General features: G+C 41.7%; 1 protein-coding gene across 1 annotated transcript in view; it reads right to left on the bottom strand.

Moving 5' to 3' along the window:
* Positions 1-177: 177 nt before the first annotated feature.
* The window catches only part of tgfb2 (transforming growth factor, beta 2), a 56001-nt gene continuing 37001 nt past the window's right edge, over positions 178-19177 (bottom strand). The window contains exons 3-7 of the mRNA XM_046399322.1: positions 18695-18827; positions 18453-18563; positions 4680-4866; positions 4226-4379; positions 178-4097 (exon numbers count right to left, since the gene is read on the bottom strand). Of these exons, the coding sequence (XP_046255278.1) occupies positions 3939-4097; positions 4226-4379; positions 4680-4866; positions 18453-18563; positions 18695-18827 (744 nt within the window). The 3' untranslated portion in view covers positions 178-3938. The remainder of the gene's footprint in view (positions 4098-4225; positions 4380-4679; positions 4867-18452; positions 18564-18694; positions 18828-19177) is intronic.

A 19177-nucleotide genomic window follows, 5' to 3' on the forward strand; every position in this document is an offset into this window, starting at 1 on the left:
TCCTTTTCAACCAAGCAAGCAGACAGTGGCAAGTAAAAACTCCCTTTTAACAGGAAGAAACCTTGAGCAGGACCCGACTCACAAGGGAGAACTATCCTGCTGATAGTCGGCTGGGTGAAGGGGAGGAAGAAGAGGTAGACAGGACAGAGAGGATGAAAGAGAGAGAGAGTGAGAAAAAGACATGCAATAAACATCATAGACATTACATCACATTACAAAGGAACATAGTCTGATACGTGTGGCAGTCAAACAAATCCTCATCTGAAAGATGCACATAACACTGTTTTCCATTAAAACTTAAATAATTTATTTGCCACTAGAACACCACAACAATACTGTGTTATAATACAGCATAGAGGGTCACAATAACATCATCATCATCATCATCAAACAACAAATACATATAAAATTAACAGCTCTGTCTTTCTGACAAAATTGGTGCCTAGCTCTTTTTTCTGCTTGGGGTCAGGTCACCTACATCAGTACTCATTTGATAAAGGGGAGAGTTCTGACTAAGAGAACTAGATATTTTAAAATTCCATCAAAACAGCATCAGTGCAATTAGTTTTATTAAAAAGACAAAAAGATAATGACTGACAGACAACTTTTGCAAGTTTGTAGGTGAAAAAAAATTAGATTAGCAGAAAGATGACACACTGAATACTATTACAGCAAAATAGAGGTGGCTACTGATGGTTGGGTACATTTTTTTAATACTTTTGGCTGATTTTTGAAATCACATCTACTCTTTATTAACACCCGCTATCATCTTTCATCACATAGTTTCTCCAAACATAGCTCATCATCACTTACCAAAAGACATGCTCTCTGTCTCTGTACCCAGACTTATCATAGTTAGTGCGGGCTCAGTCTGAAGCTCTGCTGACTACTTGAGAAGACATCAAAGCTTATGAAACATTGTCACTTAGTTATCAGTTATTTTAGATGCAACAGCAAGAATCTGTTCACTAGTGACTTAGAAGGGATAATTCTGGTTTATTACAAATTGTGTCTAATTGGTTACAGCAATACTGTACTTGCACCTCAAGGTTCTGGGTTTGAACGCATTGGCTAGCTGGGGCCTTTCTGAGTGGTGTTTGCTTGTTCTTCCCATTTATGTGGGTATTTCCTCCTAAACATGCAGGTGCAATGGTGGCTTTTAATTGCCTGTAGTGTGAATGTGAGTGTGAATAATTGTCTAGCAACCTGGACATACCCCACCTCTTACTCAATGTAAGCTGGGATTAGCTCCTGTCCCCCTTGGTGTAGATGATCTGTTCAGATTCATAATTTACAGTGATAACTTGTACAAAATGGCTGACTAATCATGACACCAAACTATTTGATGGCCGTTTGCTAACTTGTTTCCTGACTGAACAGTGGATGCATCATGAATGAATGGATGGGATACATTGGTCTATATTAAAGTAGAGATCTGAGATCTGGGAACACAGTGACATCACTACAACAAAGTCAGATGGGTCAAGAAACACAAGCTGTCAAACTTCGAAACTATGAAACTAACACTAATCAGATTATTTACACCACTTCATCTGAAAGCACCTGAGTGCAAATGGAATATAACTAATATTCCCTCACTGCACAAGAAGACTGTGCACACAACTACAGTAAGTACATTAGGTCAAAGTTGAAGTGGGTCTGTAAACTGTGGTTAATACAATATAATAATTATAATTGAATTGAATTATAATAGTATCTATACAAATGTTTGTGTTGTATAATCACAATTAAATTAATTAATGTAAAAGAGGAATTCTTTCATCAGTCTTTCCAAGGATCAATCTAGGGTTTGCAATCTTTACGTAAAGAAAAATTAGTATATGCTATTCAAAAACTGTTAGAATTCTATACCTTTAACTCTGACTTTAAAACAGTTACACAACAACTTTATCCACGATATTCACATACGCTCTCTCCTAATGTCATGCATCAAACTTTTGACTCTGACTCCACCTTTTAGGTATGATCTCCTTGTGCGATCTCAAGCATTTTCTTTTAAAAAACAACTCCGTTTGATGCTTTGTATGATAGAGATAAAGAACATGTCTTAATCGTTAAAATATGCTGGAAATGTGTAAGTCAAAAACTTACTTTCAAGATTAATTTATAATCATTAATCATATAATCAAACTTTCCTTCATTATTAAACTTTCTTTTACACAACACACACACACAGAGTCTTGTTTCCATCACCTTTGGGGAGATTACATAAACTTAGATTAATTTCCTGGGGGTTTAACCACCACCTAACAATAACAATAAACATTACTTGCCTAATCCTAACTACCTTAACCTAACCCTAATCTCAATGTAACCTTAACGCAAGTCCTCACTCTAATATTTAATGATTTACATTGTCTTGGCTTGCATTTTGTCCCCATAAGTAAGGTGGGAATAAGGCAGGAATAAGGCGGGAATAAGGCGGGTCCTCACAATGTGACTGTGTAATCAGATTTTTGTCCCTACAACTACTGGAATATGTGTCCCCTATTGAGACTATTGTTATAATAGACCAAAATTATCCTTGAAGGCACTCATATATGATTTTTTTTTTATTTTATCATCTGGCTGGTTTTTCATGTTGTGAATCAAAATGAATTTTTCAAAATTTTTCAACATTTGTAACATATGAAACAGAGTTGATATTGTACACTATATCATCAGTGCGAGGTTGATATTATCCACTATTCTACCTGGGTCAAAGTTTACAGGGTGTAAAACTACAACTATGAACATCTTAGATAAGAAATTAATGACAAGATTTAGGAAATCACAAGGGATGCTAAACGGAGACAAACACAAAAATGAAGTGTGGCATGTGACACAGCATGAAAACTATAGTGGGGTGAGGTGGAGAGAAGAGAAAGAAGCAGTATGTAAGTGTTGGGGGTGGGACTGAGTTATTTTCAGGACTTATTTCACATGTAGACACTTATCACTTATACTTCCAGTGTTTGTCTTGCTCTCATGTCTCCTTCTGGCAAGTGTGTGAGGTGATACATGTTGGCCTTCAAAATGACACAAAGGGCATACCTGTACAAAATTCATATCTTTGTCACTGAATGTTTGTATTTATATGAAGCATATACAGTATGTGTCCTGTGCAGTGGACACACAGTACCATAAATTTTGGCATGACTTTGATACCACTGCCAAGGATTATTTTATAAACAATCAGTATTTTCTTTTCCCAGTAAAACTCTGACTTCAAAGTCATCTCTTGACCAGGAGTATCGCCAAAGCAACTATTTGGTCATGTTATCCTGTTATCCAGTTTTTTAGTGCGTCCATCTGTCAACAAAGCTGTAATGATAGTATAGTGGCCATTAGCAGTACTCCATCTTAAGGGATTTGATTGACTTCTTCACCCTTCAACAAATTCATCACATTATGAATTGGATCCCACTCCTTTAAACATCCAAAGCAATCTGGTGCACATACGGTGAAGTTGTCCATGTCATATACATAAATTTGTACACTACCTAATGGTTTTTCAGTTGCCATTGGTTAATGCGGGGGCATTCTTCCTTTTTGATGCCTTTAGTTCAGTTTGTTTGGCCATGTAAGAACAACGTTGCTCAGACTTGAGTTTCATCATGAAAAGAAAAAAATTACTGCTTTTTTTAGGCAGTGTGAATGCAACACTGGTACTTAGCACTGGAATCAAAGTCAAGATTTGATATCGTGACAGCACTGAATGTGTATGTTGTATATGCGCTGAGCGAGCACTGAATTGTTTTGCGCCTCTATAACTACACTGAGTGGAGACACTGCTGTGAGTAAAATAATGAATGCAGTCTGAATGTATTTATCCCCAAGTCCACTGTGTGTGTGTGTGTGTGTATGTGCGTATAAGAGAGAGAGAGAGAAAGAGAGAGAGAGAGAGAGAGAGAGTTTGTGCTGGCTTGTAAGGGGTTCTAGCTGCACTTGCAGGACTTGACCTTCATATTGGAAAGCTGCTCTATTTTGGGGGTCTTGCCAATGTAGTAGAGGATAGTGAGGGGCTCTAAGTCCTGGGAGACGCAGCAGGGTGATGCCGATGCTTCAGGGTTGATGGTGTTATACAGGCCTAACACCTGGAACACAACCATTAGAGCCATACCATGAAAAAAATGACATAAAGTTAAGTACAACCAAACATTTATGTTACTGACCTTAAAAGCTCACATCCCACAGATCTTTGACCCTGTCCCTCATACAGTACCTTGGAATGCTGGGTATCGGCACTCCACAAATATGGGCAGGCCCCAGCACAGAAGTTAGCCTCATAGCCCTTAGGTTCATGGATCCACCTCCAGCCCAAATCCTTCTTAAAGTCGATGTAGAGTGACCTTAAGCAGCAGTTGTCCTGAACGTTTCTACATAGTGATAAAGGACTGAGGTAAATCATGGTACCTGGGAATAAAGTTCATTCAGTAATAACTGTCACTGTACACTGTACAGTATCAAAGTTTATGTGCAAATAATGTGGCATTTGGCAGTTCATCACAGAATAAAAGCAACTAACAGTTCAAGTTATGAGTGTCTCCACTCAGTGTGGAGATGGATTCCTGACACCTGAGGAAGATTTCAGGTTAGCATGTGTAAAGGAGAATTCACAGAAGGGAGAATCTCTCCTAATGTCTATGTCATGAGAGTGAAAGTTTCCAGGTTAGTACCTAGAGCAATAGGCAGCATCCAGGGCTCTCTTAGATCGATGGTTTTTTTGCTGGGACAAGGACTGTGAATGGGACTCCAGTCGGTATGAAGGCAATAACATGAGGAGAAGGTGTGGAGCCCGAGTGCTGTCCCGCCGCTTCTTAAACACTTTCAGGTCACTGCCATGGATGACACTGTCATCAATACCTGGGCACATAACAGACAAATCAATAAGATGAATCTTACAGCATGCAAATAATTGTGTTAATTAACAAATGAAAACATCTGATTAAATCTGATTACCATTCATGAAAGTATACAAAAAAAAAAAAAAAAAGTATTGTCATGCTTCAAAGGAAGTGCTTATCATTTTGTGGAACTGTGTCTGCGACCCTCCACTTCACCTTACATTTCCCACATCAAAGCTGCGACCAACATCCATCAGTTTCCATTGATAATATAGAAATAGAGACATTATGGCATTATGGCAGGCTTGCTGAAATTCAAATTAGCAATAAATACACAGTGCAAGTGTCTTTAGTTGTCATCTGATGATAAATCAGTGAAATGTGCCCTCTCAAACCTTAAATATCTGTGCTAAATAGCATGGCAATTGAGCCAACAGTTATAGAGATTAGAGATATACATCAAACTATTTTAATCAAAAGGTTGGTTACGTATTGTAACCATAGATTCTACGAATAAAGGTGTCCCAGCACCATGGTTTTCCTCTGGGGCGCCATGGTGCTGCAGTGGTTAGTGCTGTTGCCTCACAGCAAGAGGGTCCCAGGTTTGAATCCTGATCTGGGCCCTTCTGTGTGGAGTTCTCCCTGTGTGGGTTTTCTCCGGGTACTCCGGCTTCCTTCCACGATCCCAAAAACATCCACATTAGGTTAACTGACTACTCCACTTTGCTCATAGGTGCGAGTGTGTGTGTGTGGTTCTCTGTCTTTGTGTGTCAGCCCTGCAATTGAGTGGCAACCTGTCCAGGGTGTACCCGCCTCTTGCCCAATGTCAGTTGGCATAGGCTCCAGATATCATATCTAACAATGATGAGACCCACTACAGAGATGAGGTCCAGAACTTGACACAGTGGTGTTCCAGGAACAACCTCATCCTGAACATCAGCAAAACCAAGGAGGTCATAGTAGACTACAGGAGATCCAGGAAGACTGATCACGCTCCCGTCTGTATACTTGGGGAGGCGGTTGAGCGGGTGGACAGCATCAAGTTCCTGGGCATCCACATCTCCTCTGACCTCTCCTGGTCAGTGAACACCTCACACCTGGTGAAAAAGGCCCAACAGCGGCTTTTCTTTCTCAGGAAGTTGAAACGGACTGGACTGTCTACTCAGCTGCTCGTGAACTTTTACAGAGCCACGATCGAAAGCATCCTGTGTCTCAGTGTGACTGTGTGGTATGGCAGTTGCACAGCACAGGACAGGAAAGATTTAGCCCGGGTGGTGAGGACAGCACAGGGGATTGTGGGCTGCAGTCTACCAGATCTGGACTCAGTTTACACTGCCCGAGTCCAGAAGAAGGCAAGACGCATTGCCACAGACCCCACCCACCCGGGCAACAAACTGTTTGTACCGCTTCCATCAGGAAAGCGGTACAGGAACATTAAAACCAGCACCAACAGACTCAGGGACAGCTTCTTCCCCAGAGCTGTTAAAGCAATAACCCCCCTACAGTGAAACACTCATACACATAGTCTGGCACTAGTGCACTTTGTTTTATCTACCTCACTCTGTATTCTGCATTTTGTACTTTGTATTTTATATTTTTATATTTTTTTTCTAAGGTGTGCAATTTTTTATTTTTCCTATTTATAAGTGTGTTTTGAAGCTGAGAATCTGCACAAAATTTCGTTATGCTTGCATAATGACAATAAAGACTCTTGAATCTTGAATCTTGAATCCCACTGTGGTGCCAAGGAGGTCACTGTCTGACTACTAGTGGAGTCACTGTCTAAGAAATGGATACAATTTTTATCCACTAACAGTTGGAAGAAAGTTAACACAAGAGGAGCCAACAGCAAAAGACTGTGTGCAAGCAGATAAACAACACTGCAAATGAGGTAACAAATGAAAATACAATGTGCAAACCGAGATAAATATCACTGCACGTGCTCATATGGATCGATTCCACCAATTTTCCAAATTTTTTGGAGCTACCGAGCCATTGGAACAGAGTACAGATTGTCTCGGTACGGTCCATTGCCTGTCTCTTTTGTACGGTCCTTTTTTATGGAGTGTCTCTCGCAGCACTGCAAAAATGGTGACCGTGTGCCCTGTCGAGCCCTAGCAGCATAGCTATGATAGAGATTAAAGACTAAGAGTTAGTCAGACCTATTCTACCTGTGGCTGTATATCAAGAAGTGACTGTAACTATGCCTACCAGCCCTACACACTTTGTTTGAGGCTAACTATATGCTTTACTAAACAGAAAGGTTTTAAGTCTAGTCTTAAAGGTGTAAGTGGTGTCTGCTCCTCGAACCCAGATTGGCAACTGGTTCCGCAACAGGGGTGCTAAAGGCTCGTCTTCCCACTTTTATGAATTCTGGAAACTACATAAAAAAACTGCACTCTGTGATATGAGTGTTCTACTGGGAATATATGGGACTATTAGATCCAGATTTTTGGCACCAGAAGCATCCTGGTTTCCGTTTGTAGTTTGTAGGGCAAGTAGCAGTGTCAAATTGTGCAAGTTTTTTTTAGCAGACTTTAGTTGTGTACATGTAAACAGTACATATGGAGAACTAAAGAGGAGGAATGCATTGGCTGAAATGTATCAGCTGTGTCTGGCGATGATTTTCCTGTCATATTTATCCATTCATAGAAGTGAGCCATAATGTCATGTGATCTGCTGTCATCTGAAACACCTAAATGCAGCAGTTTTACTTGTAGTGCAGCATTTTTACACTATGGCACTTCCGGAACATGTTGCTGGATCCAGAATCTCCTACCGCACCCTCCTGAGGCCTGGTACTGCTGCTGGATCCTGAGCCCTCAATGGCCCTGCCTATTGTACTGATAGTGCTGCTGGATCCAGAACCCTCTCCATGGCCCTGCTTTGATCCTGCTGCTCCTGCTCTGCACTGTTCTCTCTATCCTCCCTGTCTCTCCTCTCTCCCACTCCTTTTTCCCTCTATCTCCCCCTCTCCTTTCTCTCTCCATCTCCCTGTCTCTCCTCTCCCCCCTCTCCCTCCCAGCCGGTCGCAGCAGAAGAGAGTCTGAGTCTGGTTCTGCTCGAGGTTTCTGCCTGTTAAAAGGAAGTTTTTCCTCGCCACTGTCGCCAAATGCTTACTCAGTGTGGGGTTTTGCCCTGGGACCTGTTTCTCTTCTTTTATTTTGAATGTGTTGTTTACACACCTGTAAAGTGTCTTGAGATAACTCTGTTATGAATTGACACTTCAAATAAAACTGAATTGAATTGAAATGAATGATACATTTAGACTGGAGGTGTAGTGTGTATATAAACCAACCCATAAGGCTGGCCCCTAGTTATGCTGCAATAGGCTTAGACTGGATGCACTGAGCTTCTCTCTCGTCTTCTAATTCTTCCCTTCTTCTGAGTCACTGTGCTTTCTCATGTCACTGGCTCCCATGGATCATGTTTGGACCTCCTGTTGTGGTCCTGCTTGACACCGCCTACATTTTTTACCATGTCATATCCCTACATCATCATTATTATTATTACTACTACTACTACTATCATTATTATTATTGTTATTGTTTTTTTTATTAATTCTTATTATTGTTGTTGCTCTCATCTCAGTCAATCAATCAGTCAGTCTCCTTCTCCTTCTCTCTCTCTGACATGACAAGACATGATGGCGATACGCATGGACACAGTGGCCCCTCTCGCTCTGACTTTTACTGTTTTTTCTAGTGTTTTATTATTTCTTCTAGTGTTTTCAAGTACTTCAGGTTTTCGTAGTGCATTGTCTGTAGTGGCTACAAGATACAGTTACCGCTATCTTTTGGATATAAGGAACAACTCAAAACATCACGTTTTGGATCAGGAAGTCACAGAGAAACTTCAGGACCCAGGACTTCTGCGGCCTGACACCACACCATCAGACTCACCCACTACACCATACTCAGGGAGGAGGCGCCGGAAGTGGTGTGAAAGAAAGCAGAAGCAAGGCAAGCACGAAGGCATCCAGGATAAGGTAGCAACCAGCCCACACAGACCAGCATTACCATTCCTTATTACAGCAAATGTATGCTCACTGGACAATAAAATGGACCACATGTGACTTCTACGATCTGTGCAGTGTGAGATGAGGGACCACTGTGCTCTAATTTTTAGAGACATGGCTAAATGACAACATCCCGGACTCCACTATCCAGCTAGCAGGACTAACATGCTACCAAGCCAAGCGAGTCTTTGGAGACGGAGGCAAGACTCAAGGTGGAAGTGTGTGTGTTTACATGAGTGACACTTGGTGTCAGAATGTTACTGTTGTGCACAAACAACTGTTCTCCGCTGGCGAAGTTCATGTTTATTAGGTGCCTGCCTTTCTATCTGCTGAGGGAGTTGACAGCTATCCTGATAGCAGCTCTGTACATCCCCCACCACGAACGCCAGTGATAGAGAGAAGGCACTCAATGAACTGCATCAAGCTATCAATGAACAACACACAGAACACCCGGATGGTTTCCTCATTGCTGCTGGGAACTTTCACCACGCAGATCTTAAGGCTGTATTACCAAAACTGCACAAACATGTTAACCTTTAATAAGGGGAAACAATACACTGGACCTTGTCTATACTCTCTTGTATCAGGGAAGCAAAGAAACAGTACAACAAAAAAACATTGGATCACTTCTGCGACACTGGGGACACACTCTTCTCTGGCGGTGCATTCAAACACTTACAGACTATTAACCCCTTCCCCAGACTTGTTATAATGACATCTCACTGTTAAATAACCTAAATGACTTCTTTGGGCATTTTGACACACACATCAGCACACCAGCACAGAAGATCACACCTCCCCTGGGCGAGCAAGCAGTGTCTGTCCACAGATAGCATGAAGACCTTTTCAAGGACCACCACACGCAAGGCAGCTGGGCCAGATAATGTACATGGCCGTGTCCTAAAGGACTGTGCGAAGGAGCTCAAGGATGTCCTCACAGACATATTCAACATCTCCCTGAGCCAATCGACGGTTCCCATCTGTTTCAAGACTGCCACAATAATATCTGTCCTGAAGAACCCCCAACCATTGGGCTACAATTATTATCAGCCTGTAGCACTGACTTCAGTCATCATGAAGTGCTTTGAGTGGCTGGTCATGCAGAACATCAAATCCATCCTCCCTCCTTCCCATGACCCCTTCCAGCTTGCATACAGACCAAACAAATCCACATAGGACGCCGTTTCCGCTGCCCTCCATCTAGCCCTCACCCACTTAGACAGACAAAACACACATGTACGAATGCTGTTCCTGGATTTCAGTATCCAGAAACTCTGTCACTTGGGACTGAAAACGTGCAGGTCGGCAGCGACACCTCGAAGACCATTACGCTGAACACAGGTGTGCCACAGGAATGTGTTCTGAGTCCACTGCTCTTCACACTTCTGACCCACGACTGTACACCTGCCTACAGCACCAACCACATCATAAAGTTCGCGGATGACACGACTGTGGTGGGCCTCATTACCAACAACGACGAGGCCAACTACAGAAGGGAGGTGAGCCAACTGCTCCAGTGGTGTAAGGACAACAACCTCTTCCTCAATGTGGGGAAAACCAGGAAAAGTTCCCCACAACATCCCCCACTAACCATCGATGGTGCTGCTGTGGAGAGGGTGAGCAGCACCAAGTTCCTGGGGATGCACATTTCTGAGGACCTCTCCTGGACCGATAACACCACATCGCTGGCCAAGAAAGCCCAAAAAAGCCTCTACTTTCTACGCAAACTGAAGAAAGCAAGAGCTCCACACATACACACTACCTACCCCTCTTCCCGTGGCCCCCCGCTCCTGCATTACAAATCCAGCCACCTACACATAAATGCACTAAATGGAACTACCTCAGCTTCCGCAGCTCTGACTCTTTGCACATGACTCTTGCACACAACTTCTCATACAAACTCTTTGCACATAAACTCTGTTATGTTTACACTCACATGTTCACATGCACCATGACACCTGCTGCTACCACCACATCTTGTGCTGCTGTATGTTTATTTGCACTACCTACTTTATTGTCTATCGTCTATATATACTGTTTTGTCTAATTATTCTGTTTGTCTATAATTACTGTATTGTCTATATTTACTGTTGTCTAAGTTACTGTGCTGTGCTTAGGTTTTATGCATACCTCTTATTACTTGTTACCTGTTACATGTTAGAGAGTAGAGAAACAGCATTTTGACTTTTCTGTATGTCCCGCACATATTGTGAAGTTGACAATAAAGAATCCTTGAATCCTTGAATCCTCTCACCAACCCAACCAGTCAAGGCAGATGGCTGCCCAGTTAGTACCAGGTTTCTGTCTTCTAAAAGGAAGTTTTCCCTCGCCATTGTCGGCAAGTTCATGAGAGTTTATTTGGTCTCTCTATAGCAAAATTTAAATTAAATAGTTTGCGCTTGAGCTGCTCTAATTGGAAAGTGTCATGAGACAGCTTTTGTTGTAATATGGTGCTATATAAAAAAAATTGCACTGAAAATTGAATAAAAAAAATAGCTAGATTTGGGCTGGCAGCACCACATACTTATTACATACATGGCTGGGATACACATAGCTGGAGGAACAAGGAGCAGGGATTCTGGATGCTTTTATGCTCCATGTTATCTGGTCACGTGTTGTAACACCTCACCAATTCAGTTCTGAAGTGGAATGTAAACACTGACCAGTGGAAAAACCTCCAGTGAATGAAATGGTTTACAGTTTATGAAAACAGTCTCTAAGTGAGAGGCACATTATTTGCTTACTACTGTGACATTCCTGATAGGTTTGTTACACAATCAGCTTGCCAAATTTGGAAATCAAACAGATGGATTTCCACCAAAGAGCTTTCGGTATGCTACACTAGAAAACTACTCAAAAACCATAATAAATGCACCTAGATTTTGTTTTTTTTTAGATTGATTGGTTTTGTGTTTCCACTGCAGACAGTACTATTATGTAGGCACTTTCACTTTTCCAGCAGCTGGGAAACAAACAAGGAGACTTTTCTAGGTCTTGAGAACACTGCCTATAGCCTACTGTAGGCTACATTATTGTCAGATCAACAACATACAAACATTCCTCTGCTCCATTTGTATTCAGTCACGATTTTACTACTCTCTCTCTCTCTCTCTTTATCGCCCTCTCTCTGTCTCTAAATTACACACTTCAGATGCACACACGCAGAGGAGTCTATTCTTTAGGTAAGACCCACAACTATTGATCATGGAATAGCAAAAATAACATTTCCAGTGAGTGACAAACTGAACTGAACTGAACCAGACTGCTCTGTGGAAACACGGCTGTAGTGTTGTGTTTGGAATGTGCTCATCAAACCAGGTTTCTGTAAACCACACAGTGACAAATCTGCAAAAGTCAGTGTTTTGGTCCTTTGAAGAGCAGCAAGTTATTTATCTTATTGCAAGAGAGAAGATATTTGCCAGGTGGACTGACAAGTGCTCTCAGTTTAACCCTCAGGAGTCGACAGACGCGCCGGCGCGTCCTTATCACAAGACCACTTTAAGACGACGTAGCTGCAAGACGCAGCCTCGCTGAATCTCAGTTTTTTTTTGTGTCGAAAGGGGGCACTTCAAACTATATACCAGTTTTTAAATTTTGTTAATATGTCAAGTAAAACCCGAGTTATGATAAAAAATATACGCACTGTTTTTTTCATGACCATTGCCATCACGTTTGGTGCGCGTTTGGTGCGCGTTTGGGGCGCGCATTTTATGCAAGAAGACGCAGTAAACACCAGCGCATTGAGCGCACTTCATTCAGCGCATTTCAGCGCATTTTCCCCAGTCGGATTTTAGAGTTTTGTGTGATTTTAGGTCCAGTGTGTCAATACAGTATGTCAAAATGAAAAAAACAACAGTAAATCACACTTGTGAGGTTGTGCTGATGAAAAATGATTCCAAAATGGCAAGATAAAAAAAATTCTAAGTTGAAATATAAAATTAGAATCAAAAATAGTCAACAACTGACAATTATACATGACTATTGCATTACATGAATATTGAGTAGATCCCCCTTGACCCGGTATGGTGTAGTATCTGGTACTAAGCTATCAGTACCAGATCCTTTAAATTGTGTAAAATGCAACGGGGAAGGCTCCATGGACTGGATTTGATTTTTCAGCACATCCCACAGATGCTCGACTGGATTGAGATCTGGAGAATTTGGAGGCCAAGTCAACATCTCAAACGCATTGTTGAGTTCCTCAATCCATTCTTGAACCATTGTTACAGTGGCACATTTTCCTGTTGAAAGAGACCGCTGCCATTAAGAAATACAGTTCTCATGAAGGGGTCTGCTTGGTCAACAACAATGTTTAGGCTGATGGTACGTGTCAAAGTAACATCCACGAGTGGCAGAACCCAAGGTTTCCTAGCAGAACATTGCCCAAAGTATCACACTGCCTCCGCCAGCTTGCCTTATTATAGTAGTGCATCCTGGTGCCATGTTTTCCATGGGTAAGTGATGCATATACACCCAGCCACCCACACAATGGAAAAGCAAACATATGTGGTCCAGTTCTGATGCTCACATGCCCATTGTGGGCACCTTTGGCTGCAGACATGGCTCAGCATGTGCACCCTGACCAGTTTGCAACTACACAGCCTCATATGCAACAAAGTATGGTTCAATATGTATTCTGACACCTTTCTGTTGGAACCAGCTTTGACCTTTTCAGCTCACACATATATATATACATACATCTTTTGCCCGCTTATGGTAGGTCCTGACCACTGCAGACCAGGAACATCCCACAAGAGTTGCAGTTTTGGACATGCTCTGACTCAGTCGTGTAGTCATCATAATTTAGCCCTTGTCAAAGTCTCTCCAATGCCAAGGACATAACATTCACTTGCTGCCTATTATATAATTGTCAGAAGATAACTGGCAGACCTTTTGGGGAAGACCTGGTCTCATTAGGAGAGATGGCATTCATCCCACTTTGAATGGAGCAGCTCTCATATCTAGAAATCTGAGTTTCTTATTAAACCAAAACCCTGACAACCCAGAGTTGAGACCACGAGGCAGAGTTGCAGTCCTACACGCCTCTCTGCGCTTCCATTACAGTTACCCACCCAATATCCCATAGAGACTGTGTCTGTCCCCCGACCACTTAAATTAATTGAACTAAATTCAAAAAGAGGAGTTATACATAAAAATCTAATAAAGATCAACACCAACACCTCCACAGCTACAACAAATAGGAGAATTAAATGTGGACTGTTAAATGTTAGATCTCTCTCATCTAAAGCTGTACTAGTGAATGAGTTAATATTGGACAATAATATAGATTTATTTTGTTTGACCAAAGTCATATTAATACTCACATTCCTGGAGACACTGGCCGAGGATGTGGAGTTGCCGCCATTTTTTACCCAAACCTATCATTTAGTCCAAAGCCCAAAGTCAACTACCATTCATTCGAAAGCCTTATTCTTACTCTCTCACACCCTACCTGGAAAACAATACAACTAATTTTTATTGTTGTAGTGTACCGCGCTCCTGGCCCATACTCTGAATTTTTACTGGAATTTCCAGAGTTCCTATCGAGTCTGGTCCTTAAAACTAATAAAGTTATTATTATGGGCGATTTCAACATCCACGTGGATGATAGTAATGATAGCCTTCACGCAGCATTTATCTCTCTCTTAGATTCAATCAGATTCTGTCAGTGTGTACATGAACCCACTCACTGCTTCAATCACACTCTTGACCTTGTTCTGACATATGGCATTGAAGTAGAACATTTAGTAGTCTTTGAACAAAATCCTCTTCTGTCTGACCATTGTTTAATAACTTTTGAGTTTATACTATTTGACTTCATACCACCAAGATACACTAGGTACCTGTCTGATAGTGCTGTGGCTAAATTTAAAGAAACAGTTCTATTGTCATTACCTTCAGTATCATGTCCCCATACCAGTGAACACTACAATATTCCCTCTCAAATCGACCATTTCGTGGTCGATGCTGCAAGCTTATTAAGGACGACTTTAGACTCTGTTGCTCCGCTAAAAAGAAACTCATAAAGCAAAAGAAACTTGCACCCTGGTATAATACAGAGGTTCGCAAATTAAAGAAAAATGTGCAAAACTTGTGAGGAAATGGCATTCCTCCAAACTTGTTGAATCTCGCTCAATCTGGCAAGATAGTCTTAGATTATATAGGAAGGCCCTACGGACTGCCAGAGCAGCCTATTACTTCTCTTCAGCACTGTAGCCAGGCTGACAGAGAGCCACAGTGCTATCGAGCCTTGTATCCCTGTGACCCTCAGCAGCAATGACTTTATAACCTTTTTTAACGATAAGATTCTAAACATTAGAGACAAAATTCAGCACCTACTGACCTCAGCTGGTACTGATCTAACATCAAACATTAGTGTCTTAGAACCAACAGTAGAAACAGATAATCATCTTGACTGCTTTTCTCCTATTGATCCCCATCAGCTATATTCACTCCTATATTCATCCAAGCCAACCACATGCGTCTTAGACCCCATCCCTACCAACCTTCTCAAAGAAGCTTTACCCTTACTTAGCACCTGTCTATTAGACATGATCAATCTGTCCCTGATAACAGGCTATGTACCCCAGTCCTTTAAAGTAGCTGTAGTCAAACCTAGCAACTATAGACTAACCTTCCATTTCTTTCCAAGATCCTTGAAAGAACAGTCGCCAATCAGTTATGAGACTTCCTTCAAAATAATTTATTTGAAAATTTTCAATCTGGCTTTAGAGCTCATCATAGCACAGAAACAGCATTGGTCAAAGTCACAAATGAGCTCCTCCCTACATCAGACAAGGGACTTATCTCTGTCCTTGTACTGTTAGACCTTAGTGCTGCATTTGACACCATTGACCACTCTATATTACTGCATAGACTGGAACACCTAATTGGCATCAAAGGAACTGCATTATGTTGGTTTCAGTCTTATTTATCAGATCGATTTCAATTTGTTCATGTTAATGATACATCGTCCACACTCACAAAAGTTAGTCATGGAGTTCCCCAAAGTTCTGTCCTTGGGCCAATATTATTCAGCCTGTATATGCTCCCCATCGGTGATATTATTAGGAAACACTCCATACATTTTCCTTGTTATGCGGATGACACACAATTGTACTTATCAATGAAATCAGATGAAACAAATCAGCTAGTCAGGCTTCAGGCATGTCTTAAAGACATAAAACCTGGATGACCTGCAATTTCCTACTTCTAAATTCAGACAAAACTGAAGTTATTGTTTTGGGCCCCGAACACCTTAGAAACAAATTACGCAGTGATATTGCAATGCTAGATGGCTTAGCCGTGGCCACAAGCTCCACTGTAAGGAATTTAGGAGTTATCTTTGACCAGGACATGTCTGTTAACTCACACATAGCGAATATTTCAAAGACTGCATTCTTTCACCTCCGCAATATCGCAAAAATTAGGCACATCCTGAGTCAGAAAGATGCAGAAAAATTAATCCATGCATTCATTACCTCCAGACTGGATTTTTGTAACTCAGGCTGCCCCAATAAATCTATAAAGACTCTCCAGCTAATGCAGAACGCTGCAGCACGACTACTGACAAGAACCAGCATGAGAGATCATATTTCTCCTGTTCTGGCTTCTCTACATTGGCTACCTGTAAAATTCAGGATAGATTTTAAAATTCTTCTCCTCACATATAAAGCCCTGAACGGTCAGGCACCATCCTATCTTAAAGAGTTAATAGTACCCTATTATCCCACCAGAGCTTTGCATTCCCAAAATGCAGGGCTACGTGTGGTTCCTAGAGTCCTCAAAAGTAGATTAGAAACCAGAGCCTTTAGTTATCAAGCTCCTCTACTATGGAACCATCTTCCGGTTTCGGTCCGGGAGGAGGACACCCTCTCTATATTTAAGAGTAGACTAAAAACTTTCCTGTTTGATAAATCTTATAGTTAGGGCTGGTCTAGCCTGTCCCCTAGTTATGCTGCTATAGGCTTGGACTACCGCGGGTCCTCCCATGACGCACTGAGCTCTTTCTTCCTCTCCCTCTCCTTCTGCACACATTCATGTCCCATTAATGCATATCACTAACTCAACTTCTTCCCTGGAGTCCTTGTGCTTTCTTGTCCTGCAGGTTCCTATCGATCGTGGTTGGACCTCCTGCTGCGGTCCTGCTGAAATCAAAATCACCATAATACCTTCTGTATACTTCATTGTCATTATCATTATCTACATTTCCAATACGTCTGGTATTATTACTGCTGCTATGCATCTCTGCTTGTGTGCTCCTTCTCTCACACCCCACCCCCTCTCCCTCTCTCTCTCTCTCTCTCTCCCCCTCCTGCTCGCTCTCTCTCCCTCTCTCAACCCAACCAAGTCAAGGCAGATTGCCACCCATCTTGAGCCGGGTTCTGCTCCGAGGTTTCTGCCTTCTAAAAGGCAGTTTTTCCTCGCCACTGTCGCCAAGTGCTTGCTCAAGGGGAATATTGGGCTCTCTATATTACAGTTTAATTAAAGAGTTTGGTCTAGACCTGCTCTAATTGGAAAGTGTCATGAGATAACTTTTGTTGTGAATTGGCGCTATATAAATAAACTGAATTGAATTGAATTGAATATATCACACCTACCATCAGGTGCCAGGTGTAACAGGATAATCAGTGTTATTCACTTCACCTGGCGGTTTTCATAATGGTATAGCTGATTGGTGTATGTGCCTTGCTCTGATGCCACTTAGTGGACAATAAAGATGTCTGAAGACAGTCCTTGAATTTTTGTTTAAAAATAAAAGCCAAGTTAGATTGATTATGATCTCTGGCTAAAGCATTTTTTGCCAGAGTGACTTCAGGACCTCTACTCCTGGTCCTCAGTCGGCAACTGGACCAACATCTTTTCCAGGTTCCAAGTCCGGCCAATCTCTGCTATAAATCCTTAGTTAATTAGTTGGCAAGTTGACTCTAAACCCCAGCCAGAACTTCCAGAAAAAAACTTTTAGAAATCTTTGCAGACGCTAAGCCAGACCAGCAGCCAGCAATCTCCAGTCCCTGTGCTGCAGCGGCAACTTGCAAGTCTCTGTGCTGCCGCAGAAACCTAAAGTGCAACCTGTCAGTCTCTGTGTTGCAGCAGCCTGATTGGTAGAGGACCCTGTATACCAAAAATAAATTCGACGTCCAGAAAGGTTCTCTGTTTTCAACGGCAGCCTGGAGTTCCACCCCCAGAGGATCGAGGCCTTCACCATCGGCCTCCTGCCCAACCTCAAGGGTATCTTCGCCTATGCCACTGGCCTCCGGCTCAACCTGCAGAGGGGTTATGCCCAGTCTCCAGCTCAGCCTAGAGAGCCCTCATCTGGGCTCAGGACATTAGCCTGGGGTCTTAGTTTTTAGGTTTTCCTGCACCCCACTTATTCACCCTTGGTCTCTGTTCCCTAGATCCTTAGTTGCCCATGTTCTCCAGGTGTCAGGCAGTTTGTCTGAAATTTGACTTTTTTGTTCCTGGTTTATTGTCTGCATTTTGGGTATTCCATTTTTGTAACAAACTTATATAAGTTGTTTAAATTAAAGAGTGCCCGTACCAAACTTATAATTTACCATCCCTTAAAAAATTTTTGATCAATTCACCTGCAAATCGTGCCTCCAGCTCCTCACTCTTATTGGGAATAATGTAGTTATTTGATGGTACAAATGTGCAACATGGGCAGTGCAGGCTGATCTTGAATCCACTGTTTCTGTCTGTGGAAAAGCAATAGTCAAGATGTCAACACAATATAACAATGTCCAACAATAAAATAATGAGGAACATAAAATATTCAACAATAAATCAGGAGGATTGAGCTCCAGTGATGGGATGAATATGCAGTCACCTCTGTGATTCAGCCATTCACTCACTGCCTCTGTCACATCAAAAGACAGCCACTCTCCCTCTGTTTGTGTTCGTACCACCTTGCTATCAATGTAGCGTTGTGTTGGGGACGTCAGGTCTTTGTGTCCTAAAATCTGTAGAAAAAATAGAGGCATGACAGGTTGAAGTTGAGAAACTGAAATAACATTTTACAGCTATTTATCAAAGTATGTACTATATAAAAAATATACTAGGATGCTTGCAAAAGTTCTTCTGGGGTTTTGTAGTAAACTCAGTGTGGATATGAGGAAACACGCACCACAGTACATTAAATCAGTAGAGCTGATTTAATGTTATAATTGGCCATAGTTGGACAGGAGTGGTTTGGGTTGCAGTAATGAAGTTGAAATTTAGAGACAGAATTACTTATAGATATCAGTAATTCCTTTTTCATTGGTAAGAATAATGATTACAGATATCTACAAATAAATGTCCGCATGCTGAA

Source organism: Scatophagus argus, chromosome 9, assembly GCF_020382885.2.
Source record: "Scatophagus argus isolate fScaArg1 chromosome 9, fScaArg1.pri, whole genome shotgun sequence".
Classification (NCBI taxonomy): domain Eukaryota; kingdom Metazoa; phylum Chordata; class Actinopteri; family Scatophagidae; genus Scatophagus; species Scatophagus argus.